Source organism: Callorhinus ursinus, unplaced genomic scaffold, assembly GCF_003265705.2.
Source record: "Callorhinus ursinus isolate GAN/ISIS: 27379988/994484 unplaced genomic scaffold, GSC_fseal_2.0 scaffold10, whole genome shotgun sequence".
Taxonomy (NCBI): domain Eukaryota; kingdom Metazoa; phylum Chordata; class Mammalia; order Carnivora; family Otariidae; genus Callorhinus; species Callorhinus ursinus.
In genome coordinates this window covers 80540962-80555443 of record NW_027397072.1, presented here as the reverse complement: position 1 = coordinate 80555443, position 14482 = coordinate 80540962, and the positions used below count along the sequence as shown (strand labels likewise).

The 14482-nt window shown below is 48.8% G+C and overlaps 1 protein-coding gene across 2 annotated transcripts in view; it reads right to left on the bottom strand.

Annotated features, from left to right (window-relative positions):
- NPAS2 (neuronal PAS domain protein 2) overlaps nt 1-14482 on the bottom strand; it is a 151963-nt gene that overhangs the window by 5373 nt on the left and 132108 nt on the right. For both annotated transcript variants that reach the window (XM_025869020.2, XM_073897862.1), the window contains exons 15-19: nt 12378-12467; nt 8375-8521; nt 3057-3254; nt 1139-1329; nt 746-838 (exon numbers count right to left, since the gene is read on the bottom strand). In XM_025869020.2, the coding sequence (XP_025724805.1) occupies nt 746-838; nt 1139-1329; nt 3057-3254; nt 8375-8521; nt 12378-12467 (719 nt within the window). The remainder of the gene's footprint in view (nt 1-745; nt 839-1138; nt 1330-3056; nt 3255-8374; nt 8522-12377; nt 12468-14482) is intronic.

Below are 14482 nucleotides of genomic sequence, written 5' to 3'. Positions count from 1 at the left end.
GGTCCCAGGGGATGGCATGGGGGATTTAGCTAGCACCATCTCAGTGAACTGCTCACACACACTCAACCAGTGTTTAGACAAGAAAGATGTCTGTGAGATAGTTCTACTTCTGCCTCATGTCAAAGAGCTAGGAAATATTTGCCAGTAGCTTTTCAAGTATTCACTCCACTATCTCCCGTATCCTTTGTCCCAAGTAATTAAAGCAACAGTGGAGGAAAACTGCTTCTGGACATCAGGGCTGCCGGTGGCAAGGAGTCTGGAGAAAGGAGAAGGTTGCGTGTCTGGGAGGAAAGGAGAACCCACATCTGCAGGGTTTCACGGCCCGTGGCTCGGCGCCAGAACCCCAGAGCAGGGGAGCTTCAAGTATGCCTGTGGAACTTGCCAGCATCTGCCAGTCAGACAGAGCCATGGGAAGGCCTGGGGAGGGGGCTCAGGCTACATTTACCTGGGTTATTACCAAGGGTGGAGGACCCGCAAAGATGCTTGAAGATGATGACAGATAATTGTTTCCTTCGGGTCCTGTTCTAAGCATGGGATGCTGACCCACAGTTTTATCTTCTTCAATGGGAAATGGAAGAAAAGCTAAGGGGGTGTCCCTGTAAAGGGTGTGGATGGACACACTTTGATCTTGCCTTTGGTGCAGCTCACACGAGGAGCGCTGCTGGTCCAGGCCAATGAGAACCCTGCCAGCCCGAGAGCGCTCAGTGCGGCTCTCTGCCTCCTCCCTCCACCCGGGGCCACCTACTTGACTTGCCGTCCAGTCCTGCTGACCTCTGAGGGCTGCCTCGCGTCACAGGACCCAGGCATCATGGGCTGGATGGGCTGGCTCAGCAGTAGCCTTGGAGCAGAGGAGGAGATAAACGGGAAACTTGAACCAGCACCCAAACTGTAGACCCGCGGGCCGACGGCAGCGCCTGCCCAGCCCGGCTGGGCCCTTTCTGGCTGCCCCCGATCCCCACGGCACCTGCTCTGCTCTCGGAGGATGAGGAGTGCAGCCACCCGAGCCCCCGGCCCTTTCTTGCCACTCTGTTGGCTGGGATCACCTGAACTCTGCCTCCATCTACAGCAGCAGGAAGGCTGGAATGGTCCCTGGAAAGCTGCACCTCAGCTGTCTTTCAAACAAGCGCAGTCTCTGTACCTGAGCTGCCGATCATGGCTGAAGGCTGGGCTGGGCCGGCACTGGCTGCCATCCTGGGAGGCAGAAGTGAGCGTGGTCAGGCTCAGAGCTGGTGGGAGCACTGCCGCGGCACTGCTGAACTGGGGCGTCAAGCTGCTCACCGAGGGGCTGCTTCCTGGCATCAGCTGTGAGCTTCGCATTGGCCTTGGACCCTGGAGCAGTCGTGGTAATAAGACAGGTAAAACTCAGACTCATCTCTGGAGTCATCTCTCCAGGAACCCTCCTTCCCAGAACCCCAGCCCACCTTGGCCCTTCCTCTAACTTAGGACCCACGAGTTTTTTGAACTATTTTGATCTTGTGACTCTTCCCCGTTGGATCATAAGCACCTCAAGGATTCTTTGAATCCTTTGGGCCTAGAACAGTGTCAGGCTCTCAGCAGGCAAGGAAAATGTGCATGAACTGAACTACCTTCTGCTTTACTGATTCTACTCCAGACACCTGGACCTCCTTGCTCTTTCTCTCCAACTCACCAGGACTACTCTTGCCTCGGGGCCTTTGCACTGGCTGACCCCTCCGTGTGGAATACTCTTCCCCCTAATACCAGTATGGTTCATTCTCTCATCCCCTCAGGTTTTGGCTCAAATATGATCTTCTCTAAGAGAAGGCCACCTATTTAAAACTCCAGCCCACCCCCCACCTTCACCAGTGGTCCTGCATCACCACCTGACAGGTTGTGATTTTTGCTTGTTTGCCTCTCTCTCCTGAGTTGGATCAGAGATGCATTTTCTCCTTTTCTCTTTTGTTCACTGCTGTCCCTCAGTGCTTAGAACTTAGTGCCCAGCATGCGGTGAGCACTTGACAAATACTTGTTGAGTGAAATCATAACTAAATGAGGCAATGGGCTTGGATTTGCTTTTGCTTTTCGGGTTTTGCACTGTTTCGCCGACTGTCCATCCATATGATGGCACCACAGTGTTTTAACTGTCCGAGCATCCATGAAATCTTTCAGTGTTCGTGTAGGTTCTTCCTCAGTGTTTTCTTTTCTAGATTCTTCTTGACTATTCTCATTAATTTTTCTCTTGACCTTTAGAATCAAAAGGCTGCATTTTAAAGGAAAACCCTTAAGTCTGGGTGAAGATGGGCCAAACTCTTAAATGTGTACTTTCTACCTTTTATTGTACATCATCTGTTTACATTCCCAGAGGCCCCATGAGACTCCAAGCTCCAGTCTTATTCACATCTTTCCCCCTGGGGGATGGTGAATGAGAGGGGCTCAGCAGATGTTTACTGGACCCATGATGACGTATGCCAATATGAGGCCTGAGGAAAGGCTGTATCTTGCCTTCCAATCTTTGGTCTTCCAGAAGCAGGGGCTCAGGACTTCTTAGTTGCATTCAATTCAAGTGCCATTGATTGATGAAGACTGTCAGATTGCAAGGCCACTGGTGGCTTGTAGTAGGCAGTAATGGCTGTGAGGGAAGGGCTTGGTGGGGACTGGAAGGGGCATGCTGGCCCCAGGGAAAGGGAAGATGAACGAAAGTGGATATAACCTGTGTTCTCACACTGAAAATGGCTAAAACCAAGAGCAGGTGATGAGGACGGAGCATACACATGTGGGGACATATGGCTGTCGGTGTGAGTGGTCTGGGTGTTCATATCTCCTTCCCACCCCAGTCAGGATCAAAGCTGAAAGTTTCAGCTGCAGGATACCATTGAGGTATTTTAATATATTAATAAAACACAGGAGGAAACTAGTACAACTTGGGGCTTCAAAGAGTCTTAGTATAAGGAAAGGAAAACCCCACACCACCATAATCTAGCCCCAGTCACAGAAGAGGAATGGCTCAATAGGTTTCCAGGTCAGGGGGACTGTGGGACTCAAGCATGCCCTGGTCTGCTTCAGTGGCAAGGACTAAGTGTGAAGACGAGCATGCTTACCTGGGTTGATATCACACTGGATTCTCTGAGCAGGTGCTGGTTCGCCACCTGGGCAGAGGCAATCTGCCCTGGAAGTTGAGGGCTGGCCACGAGCTGGGGCTGGGAGCCTGGGGTCGACCTCTGCTGGAGTTGCTGCTGAGCCTCAGGCCGCGGGGCGCTGCTGAAGCTCAGGGATACAGCCGGCTGCTGCAGAAACATCTGGAAGCAGAACAAGAGGGCCTTTAAAGTTGGGATCACAGGTGCCTTCACTTTCAAGTGTTCACCTTCTCACAGCAAGGTGTCTGCACCTTCTTTGTATTCCCTAGCCAGGGTAAGAGGTCAGCTTTCTTGCTCTCTCTGACCTGCCTGGGAAGAATTAATTCACTCAACGTGGGGGCGTTGGAGGCTATCATGCCATGAGCACGGTGCGAGGGCCCTGGAGATGGAACAGTGAGTTGAAGGGACACTGACCATGGCTTCGAGAAGCTATGGTCTAGCGATGGAGGTCTAACAGGATGGAAGATGCTTAGACCTGGATGGCCTATAAATAAGTTGACGTACTTATATAGAGTCTGGGCTGGCTTATCGGCTCCTCATGAGGGGAGAGAAATATCTTGTGAATGGAATGAATGGTGGCCAAGGGTGGGCTAACCTGTGCCACAGTCTGCATCATCCTGGCAGCAGGACCAGGCCACTGACCGGGGCATGTACCTGCACTGTGGTTGGCATCTTCAGCCCAGTGCTCCCAGCTGAGATGGCAAATCTGCCCCCATTAATGAGGTGACTCTGCATTCCCAGGAAGGCACATGTGATATGTTGGCTTGGCAATCTTAATTTGAGAGGTTTAAGGGAATTTGATCAAGTTTGTAGAATGTTTGAGAGTTTGTGAGAACCTCGACCTACCTCATTTGTAAGTCTGGTGTATTTGATTTAAAAGAATTGATTAAGTGCTTAGAAAGATTTCACTTCTTAAGTTTATATGCCTGCCTTGTTAGGCACCTGAAATGTTTGAAGGATTTATATATATTGAACTTGTGGATTAATGGCTTTTGTAGATACGGTTGATTATTTACAATTTGTTAAATCTATAAACTAACTGAACATAAATAAAAACAAGTAAAAGCCCTGCTATTTTCAGACCAAATTAGATTTGTAAATAAAATGTAATCTGTAAATTGACTCTAAAGGCCTAAGAAGAACAACTTTAATACTTTCAATCATAATTTAAACCTAAGACCTGTAACTAGCTCTTTCAACCAAAGGTCCTCGTGGGCATTGAAAACTGCCATTATCTAATATGTCGGATTCTTGACAAGCAGTACTCTCCTCCCTTGTAGACCTGGGGCTTCGACTTCTTCAGGAGGGAGGCCCTCTTCCTTCCAGCATCTGGGGTTTTAACCCCACTTCCTGTACTCAGCTCAATACAACCTCCAAGCCAGTAGAGAACCGACATGCTGACCATCGGCTGAGTGACCGAGGGATTATGGAAAGGCAGAGGCAGAACCACGCCAAGCAGACACTTGCAGGAGTACTTAGGGATCATTAGTTCAAGCATGTGCCTCGTGGGTGAGTTCGAGCTGCCTCCCTGAGGCCCGAGGTGGATGGGTGGCTGAACTGGACCAGGTCCCCATCTGGTGCCCTTTCCACCACCCCACCTGATCTCCCCACTGTCCAGTCACACCCCTCACCCCCACCAGACAGGTTTTGAATAATGAGAGCTCTTTGTCACCTTAGAAGTTAAGAATTTTCTGGGTATCCATCATCTCAGATTCCATTTGGGGATTAATACTTTACTTGTTCCCAGCTACCTATTATAATATGGCATGACCTACACTTCACCACTTCAGCAAAAACCCAATACACACACTATATAACATACATTTTTTTGGTAGGGTACAATTTACCTTCTGATTAGATTTCAAGTCCATGCAACCTTTATTTATAACAGGCGGTATAATGTAGCTTCAATTACATACCTTAGTTCAGATTCCAACCCCACCTTGTGCTACTGGTATGACCTTGGGCAATTTTCCTGACTTTTCCAAGCTTTAGTTTCCTCATTAATAAAACAGTGACATCAAGAGTACATAGCGTGTAAAGGATTAAATGAGATTTATGCTGAGACATAGTCAGGGCTCAATCAATGGTAGATAGTAACAATAATATTTAAAATAAAAAAGGAGCTCTTTGTTCCCTAGCCCCTTTGGGCATGCAAAAACTATCTAAGAAATGAATGAATGGAATACATAAATGAATGAATAAACAAATAAATGAGGCTTTTGCTCAGAGAAGGGCAAACTGTTTCTGCTTGTGTCATGTCAGAGACTGCTGGGTCTGCTGCTCTGTCTCATTGATGTGTGCCTTCTGAGGGTAAGAGGCACCCTCTACCTGTCCCTGTGTATCTCTGTATTCCCACAGTGCCTAGCCAAATGCTAGATACATAATGGGTGTCTCCCGGATAGAGAGGGGTGGATGGAAGTATGGATGGAAGGATGAATGGATGGGTGCATAGGTGGATAGCTGGAAGGAAGGAATGATGGGTGAATAGATGGATGGATGGGTGTATGGAAGAAAAAAAGGAAAGATGGATGATTGAAAGAACTAATCAAGGAACACATTTGCCATTGCTACAGGTGCCCTTCCAGGCATTTCTTTGAGTAGCCAGCAGAGGGCGCGCATACTCTCAAAAAGAGAGCAAGAGGCATCCTTCTCTGGACGGCAGGGAATGACACAGCCTTTCACCAGAACAGCTCTCCCCAGGTAGCGCCCTTCGTGACTCCATCTAGGTGCAAACACCAACACCTTAGAGGACCTTTCCCTCATAACCCAATCTTTTTTTTTTTTTTTTTTTTAAATCGTACTCAGCAAGCATCACACACTCACATAGGCTCAATTAAAGCTCCAGGGCACTGAAGTCAAGTGGCAAAGTCCACTGACATTTGAGTAAAGGATTTTGTAGGGGACAATCCTGTTTGCTGCTGTGCACATCCACGCCTCTGTTTTATCCACAATAAAGTAGAATTTTATGGCTTAGGAAGATGATGTCTTAAACAGCACCGGGTCAACTTTATAGAAAGTATGAGAAAAATAGCTCCCTAATTCAAGTAGAAAAAGTTATCAGAGAAAAAAAAGCTTCTAATTTTTAAGAATAAACCAATCATATGCTCACCTGTGGTTTTTCATTATTCTAATCTGCTTACTTTTACCAATACTTATTATTATCACAGAACATCTTAGAAATACACAAAATAGAGGTATAAGGAAACCCCGTGTATCATCATTAGGCTTCAACAATGATCAACATTTTGCCATTCTTTAATCTCTCCTCCCACCTCCTACCTTTTTGGGGAAGGGGTGAAGTAATTTTTACTTGCTTATTCTTTATGCTTGAACCATGCGGTTTGTTTTTTTTTTTAAGAACGAATATCACATTTTGGTTAAACATTTTGGAATGTTTTTCTTTAAGTCTGTAAACCTGTAGAACTACAAGAAGGCAGACTGAGGAAAAGTTCTTTGGTTGGACTATCTGTGGATTTCCATGTTCTTTGGAAAATTCCACTCCAAAGATAAGGTCACAAGAATGAAACCAGGGAAGGGACACACTGGAGGTCTTGATTTCCACATCAACTCTTACAAAACTCAGGTGCTCTGTGGGCATATATACTTTGGGGGGTAACAAAATGCATTGGTCAGGAGAAAAAAAATAAAAATTCTTTATAACAAGGAGTGAAAGAGATAACCTTGTGTCGCCTGTTATTTTAGAATTCAGCTTGAATGTGGAAAAGGCAGGAAATAGAAAAGCCCGGGCTCTGAGGAGGATGTTCATACGCCTACCTTGCTTTTAGCAGTTTCTGGCTCAATTTTCCCCTTCCTGTTAGTGTAAAAATTCCATTCAAGTAATTGGAGTCAGGCAAGTTCTGCCAATCAGGCCCTGGATCAGTGAGGAAACATCACAGCTGGGAAGGAATAAGTAAAAAGGGACTTTGACACCTTGATGACTCCATTTCTTTCCCTGTAAACAGTGGTCCTCTCCTTGGTCCATTTCGGTGCGGCTGAGGAGGCGGGGCAGCTGCAGGGCTGTGGGCGTGGCCGGACGCTCCGCCCCTGACCCCGTAGGCGGGGCTGTGAGTGCGGTGCCCAGCTCGGTCCTCCCACTGCAGAGCCAGCCCTGGGCCAAGGGTCTGTGCAGGGGCACGGGGTGTCCGGAAAGCCGGCCAGCAGCGCCTCTGAGGGGCCCCCGGGAGGCATGATGGCAGGCAGCAGGTGTCTCCTGCTGCCCAGCAACGCCGCCCCATCACGCGTTGCGTTATCTCCGCACGCACCAGCTGGGCGCTGCGCCCTGCACGGAGCCTGCCGGTCGCCCCCGGGAGGGTCTGTGTGGACCGTGCTGGGAAGCAACAGGTCCCGGGCTCCAGCCATTTTCTCCGAGGTACTCTTCTGCTTCCTTCTGCCTCTCCTAAGAGGGGGTGCAAATGCTTAGAGCTCTCAAGGCAGACTCCCAAGGTGAGCTAGAATTACATTCACAATTAGAGCCTGGGTCAAAAGAATGCACTTGGGAAGAAAAATCGTCTTGGACTGATCCAAGTGAAACTTGGTAAAAATCATTTATCCTTGAAAGAGATCTAGTATACAGAGCTTTCCTTCCAAACACAATCTCTCAAAAAGATTCAAAGAAGCGACCTCCAGGGCACAGTGTCACAGTTAAAAGGATTCAAAGAAGCGACCTCCAGGGCACAGTGTCACAGTTAAAAGCTGCTGTTGTCAGAACATTCAGAGTGCCACCATGGGCATGCCACAAATGGGGTGGCCTGGAGATGCTAGGGTGCTGACCTTCAGTCCCTGCTCTCTCTGCTGTCCCCCTCAGTGCAGGGTGCAGACCTCATCATTTCCCACATGTCTCTCCATTAACGCTTTGATGAGAGGCAACAGCACGATCATGCCCATGCCCCCCACCAGCAACCTGGGCAGTTACACAGGTGCTGGAAGTTTATAACCCCATGGGAGGGAGGCCAGCATCAGTGCAGGGCGATCAACCGCCACTCATGAATGAAAATGCAGGTGATATATGGACGTTATGTGCCCAACAGAGCAAGGGGTAAATGGGGAGGGTGTCATGGGAAATTCACATTTGTCCTGGAGTTGGGGATGGAGGAGGTGGGATTCATTCCCTGTGCTTGGTGTTGGAGGTTTCAATATGCTTAGTGAGCAGGACTCAATCAGGGCAGTACAGAGGTACTTTGGCAGGAGTCCCGCCCACCCTAAAAGGATGGGTAAATACATCACAGGGCGGCAGGGAGGACAGAGGCCATGGCAGACACTGGCCCGGGAAGGGGCATCACCTGGATGTTGGAGTCCTGGACCAGGCAGAGCTGCTCCTGGATCTTGTGGAGCTCTTCCTGCTGCCACCGGATGTTGGCTTGCAGGATCCGTGTCCGCTGCTCTAGCTGGTCTTTGATGGTCTGGAACATGCTGAACTGTGCTGAGAACTTGAAGGTGGAGTCAAAACAGACAACCAGATGAAAGAGCCATTTCAGCCTTGCAGACCGATGTTGCTGCTGTCCTGAGTGGCCCTGCCCACTTTCATTTCTGGTCCCTTATCCGCCCGTTCTGGTATCCCTACTGAGTGACTCACTGGTGGGGAGCTCAGCAGCGCACAGGGGCTTTGGATGAGGGCTGGGCGTTCCAGGGGTCCCCGTGTGGGCTATTCCGAGGCCCACTGGAATCTGCAGGTCTAATGTATTGCGTGGCAGTCCGGGAGGGTCACAGAATCCGGACGTGATTTTGTAAGCAGTGCTCACAAACTGATATTCCAAATTTGGTTAGACAAATGGTTTTGGAATGAACATCAAAAGCAGTGCATCCGAGAGCAGGTGACAGTTCGCAGGCAATTTGGGGTCCTATCATTATCCTAAATCTGATCCTGGAAAGCAGGGCTCTTCTGTAACAATTCACAAATGAACTTGTTATTTCCCGGGGGTGGAGGGGGGTGGCTGCCCTCCTAACAGGCCTGAGCCATGGAGGCCTTATCACCCTCCCTCCCTTCCCCGGGCTCATTTGCTGCTATGAACTTCTTAGAAATCTGTGCACAGAAGAACTAAGGAAAAGAGTCGTACAATCACCTGGCATTTGTCCTTAGGGTAACACTGGCAGAGGGCGACCTTATAGGAGGGACACTGGTAAGTGCTTTGCACAAGGGCACTAAGTTTCACCTTCTTTTACCTCTTACCCCTTTCCTGGGACGGAGGTTGGCTATGGGAAGATTCTACAGGCGATCTCTGCCCCATGTTCCCTGTCCACCTTGACATACGGCGTTTCCTTACAGGAAACATGAGGAAAGTGGGGGATCATGGCAGGTGAGGTCGGTACTCCTGCTCTGGGCTCTTTGGGGCACTCAATAATTCCTGTTTCTTGTGTTTGCTGGCCTGGGGCTTTCTGCTCATCCCTCCCTCCCTCCCTCCCTCCCTCCCTCCCTCCTCCCTTCCTTTCCTCCCTCCCTCTCTCTCTCCCTATCTTCTTCTCTTCTCCCTTTTTTTTTAAACCTCTATTTCCGCGCGATCTCTATCCTAACAATCTCCCTAATCCATTTCCTGCCCGTTGTCTTTTGCAGACACCTGCAGAGACTCTTCCTCTGCCCGTTGACCTCCCATACATGGAAAAGCAAGGAGGCTGGGAGAGTTTTGGATACAGCTGGGGTACAGTGAAGGATGGAATCACTGACCACAGTTTTGGGAGTGGCAAAATAATAATAAAAAGAACCAGTACGAATAATAAAGGCGGGTGCTGCCATTTGGGGAGACCCACACTTTCAAGTCATTGCCCCAGGCCAGCAGAGGCGGGACACCAATTCTTCACATCATACCCCCACGTCACGCATGTGACTTGCTTGGGATTGCACAGCCAGAAGGTGGTAGGGGACAAAATGTGAATCCGGAGTCTCAGGAGCTGGGTGAGGCCAAGAGGTTTTGCTAGCAACACCCTCCCCCACACCCCGCCTCCCAATTCCACCTCAATCAGAGCATCTTTGGCTTCAGACTTCATTTGAAGGAAAAAGTTCTGCTGCTCAACATGAGTTTAAAAATACCTGTGCTATGCCAGACGGTATCAGCAAACACCTCAGCAGAAAGTAAATGATCAAAAAACTGAGCTGGGATTTTGAAAGAGAATTCGACTGAGAAAGAAAAGGAGTTCTACCAGGTATGAAATTAAAAACAACACAACACAAAAGCTTCCGTGGTGGGTTCTACAAAGTCAGGAAACACTCCGGGGCTATGCCTTGCATGTCTAGTAGAGAGGACACTCTGGGTTGCCCAGCTAGTTCCAAAGGGAAACAGGAGGGGGCTGGGTAGTCAGGGAGGGGCCGGCACTGTGTTTCCTAAGTGTTAGGTAACTTCTAGTATTATTCTGATTTTGTCAAGGCATTCCAGGACACCCAAGCATTAGTCTCTTGCTCTATTCCTGATCATGGCCTTTTTGATAAAGACCTTTATGCTAACTTACAGACATTTTAGAAACACAGTATGAAGCAAAACCACCAGCTACCCAGATCATCATTTCTCAGATTTTGGATTTTATTTCTTCCCCCTTTCTGTGATAGGGTGCAAGAATGATAACATTGGTGAATGGGAAGAGAGAAAATGGTAGAATCCATTGTTTTACATGGAGCAGGTATGAAAAGAACCATCTGACTTGAAAGGTCAGCAGTATGCAAGAATGTCTTAAAGAATGTGGTTATTATTAAGTATAATATGCCTAACAGACTAAGAACTGTTATTGTTAATTAAAATGATGTTCCATACATGAAAAATTAGAATTTGAAGAAGACTTTAATCACATCATTATGCATTATAAAACAAAGAAATTCCTTTACTTATGCAAGACCCAGAAGTTAGAGGGACTCTCATTTTAGGTGCCTTTGGATTGAAAAAGTTACTAATTTCATACCAAATGTGCCTTGGAAATTTGAAGAGAATTTTTTTCCTAATGAGGACAAATATAGATGATTTTAATTAGTTGACTCTAGATGAGTCGTTTTTACATCCTCCCAGCCTAACTCTAGCGAGGAGCACGTACTAGCAGGTGTCTTTCTTATTCCAGGAAAGCATTAGAGACCGCTGTTAATGGGACATATGTTATAGACAGGTTTGCACTGACACAGAACTCCACACTTTGGCAAGAGTGCGGCCAGTTGGTGAGCTGCTGTGACCTAGGACCCCTTGTGGCCAGGGAGTGGGACCAAGCTAAATACTCCCGTAAAGGAATGGAAATCGGAGGCTGGCCTCAGCGGAATGTAAACCAATCAGCTCCACCGCCCTCCCGGGCCACAGAATGAAGGACTGCTGCTTCATTCAGCTGCCTGCCTGGCCTCAAGCAGGGTGCATATTGTCAAAACTCCCTGCGAGGGGCGCCTGGGTGGCTCAGTCATTAAGCGTCTGCCTTCGGCTCCGGTCATGGTCCTGGGGTCCTGGGATTGAGCCCTGCATCGGGCTCCCTGCTGAGCAGGGAAGCCTGTTTCTCCCTCTCGCTCTCCCTCTCCCCCGGCTTGTCTTCCCTCTCTCCCTGTGTCTCTCGGTCAAATGAATAAATAAAATCTTAAAAAAAAAAAAAATACTAAAACTCCCTGTGAAGCACAGACCCACGTCCCTTTTCCCTGTGGGCCCTCCGCCTGGCAATCTCCTACCCATTCTTCCAGACCCAGCTCAGGCATCACCTCCTGGGTGTGTGGGGGAGTGCTATTTTCTTATTGGTTCTGTAAACACACGCACCCTGCGGTGGAGGTTGGTCTGTTTATATGCCCGGCCCTCCCTTGAACCTTGACTACTAACAGCAAGGGCTGACAGTGCCCCTCAAGCTCGCTCACTGCCCGACCCAAATAGTAACTCACTGACTGTTGCTGAAACAAAGAAGGAATTACTCAGCAAAGCCATGATCCTTAAAAAAAAAAAAACAAAACAAAAAAACCCACCTCAATATGATATTAATAGTACCGGACTCACAGCTCTTATAATTTTGCAGTCTCCCTATGACATTTGGCCTAATTTAAGCTTTTCCTAAAATAACATAATCAATTTGGAGTCATAAAAAGTAAGAGTAACAGAGAAAAGTGGCAGAAAGATGAACGAAGGTTAAGGAAAGGATCATGGCCGAAGGGGACAGGTATAGGACAGAGTTCATAGCTCAGCATGTCCCACGGGCACATGGGGAGAAACATTCCCCATTTCAGGATCTTGGTTTGGTACATATACTTGGGCAACAGGGCATCCCCCCACTCAAGGGGATACCGCGTGTTATGTCTTGGGGGAAGAGTGACCACCAGGTTTCCCTTTTCCTGAGCCCCAGACTCACCTGTGTCATGGGGGCAGGGGGGCTCTGCAGGATGGTCTGCGGCAGGAGCTGCTGCGTGAGGTCACAGGAGGACGGGGCCGGCAGGGGAGCCTGGGGAAGAGAGGGGGGCTTTGTTAACAAACACCACTTCTGGGCCATTCCTGAGGTCCTTGGGCGCTCTCAATCAGCTGGGTTCTCTGGCTTAAAGGAGGCCCTCTGCGTTAGCGTGAAGAGCTCACTTCTAGAAGGTAGGCTATGCTGTTGCCCTTGCAGGACATGGAGTCACAGCCGACACATGGCTGGTGAAGGGTACAGCGTGATCTTGAGCAAGGTCCTGGAGTCCCTCGGGATGGGGAGGCCACAGTGTGCCCTGCGAAGCCACTGCGATGTACCAGAGCTTGGCAGCTCTGCTCCACCCGCCTCCCTTGCCTTCTATTCTAGGCTCCATTCTTGGTGGATTGGCTTGCTCTTTTCCCAAACAGATAAATTCTTAGTGTCATGGAGCCATATGAATGGGGTTGGGCTAATAACCAGTGTTGGCTTTGCGTGTGGTCCTCATGCTTTCTGTTCAGCACTCAGACAGACAGATGCACATTAGTGCCCTGCATTTCTATATCCATTCATTCCTCCAGGCAGTGAATACTGGTGCAATTTCACCAGAATCTGCCTGGGATCCGCTCGAGAGACTCCTGGGAAGTCATAGACTTTGTCTCCTGATCACTCAGGACAGGGCAGGGGGACAGTGGCAAGACAATGTGTAGAAACAAGAAATGAAACACTTCACCTTCATGGGTTCATGAGAGTTTTAAAAAGAAAAGTCCAAGGATTCTTCTGAAGTTATTCCCAAACTGTCCTCAGGCACTAGGGACCATAGAAGGCAGCCCAAATGGGAAGTGTCACCCAGGACAACATCGGGAGGAAGTGACAACAGGAGGCCTGGTTTTGAGTGAGAAATCCCAGGCACAGGGCCACCCAGAGCCTGGGGTGGAGTCTCCCGATTGGTCTCCAGCACTACAGGGAGGGACCAGGACTGCGCCTCCATCAATGGCAGAAAATTGTTTTACTGGACAGCCAAGTGCTAGAAGAAGGGCATTCATGGTCTTTGTCATGTTTGATTTGAAAATAAAACTCGTCACCCAAGATTCAAGTAGGGCGTGTATAACTTTCATGGAGACGGCAAGCAGGAAGGTGGCATGTTCACTCCCATTCCCAAAATATCAGTGAGGGATGGGTATGAGGTAGTTGGCAATGACCTGGATGTGGCCCCTGAAGTTCTTGGACACTTCTCCCATCCTGAGGTGGGGGTCTATGTTCATCTCTGTGGGTGAGCTACGACTGCTCAGACCAAGAGGAAAGGCAGAGGCGGCACGGTGGGACTCCCAAGGCTTGGTCATAGGAAGCCATGCAGCTTCTGCCTGGCTCTCACGGAAAGCCCCCTCTCCAGACATTTTTTCTGGGAACCCAGTTGCCGTGCTGGGAGCAGCTCTGCTCTAAGGCAGGGAGAGGCCTGTGTAAGTCCAGGGTGGATGGTGTTGGGTGGGTCCAGCTGTCAGTCAGCCCAGCCCAGCCCGGGGTGTGGGGGCGGGGGGCAGAAGTGAGTGCACATACACCTGGGATGTGAATTCCCCATTCCCCTGGTGAGGCCTCCAACACCAGACAGCAAAGAGGAGTCAGCCCCACTGTGCTCATTTTGAATCCCGTGAATGTGAGAAAGGACTCTTGCTTTACAACCCTCAGTTTGAGGTGATCCCTTATGAGGCAACTGATAACCAGAGAATTGAACATCAGTGATTTTGCATATAGCCAGCATGCTTTCTAAAAGGCCACTCATTCCCTGACCTTCTGGAGAGGTCTGGTATAGAGCACGGACACTGCCTGATATATGCAGAGGTACATTTTTGTTGACACAGACTTCTCAAACATTTCCACTGGGGTGAAACAGTACCCACAATGGAAGGGTCCTGTGTACCCTCAGAGACTCTGGGGGTGTGACCCCTGGTTTGAGGTTTCCAGCTTAATCTTTAAATCTCATTTGGATTTTGCATTCTTTGACTATACATCCCTGTTGATTTTGGAGGAAAAACATTTCAAATTAGTTGCTAATTAAATGACCTGGCTTCCGACCC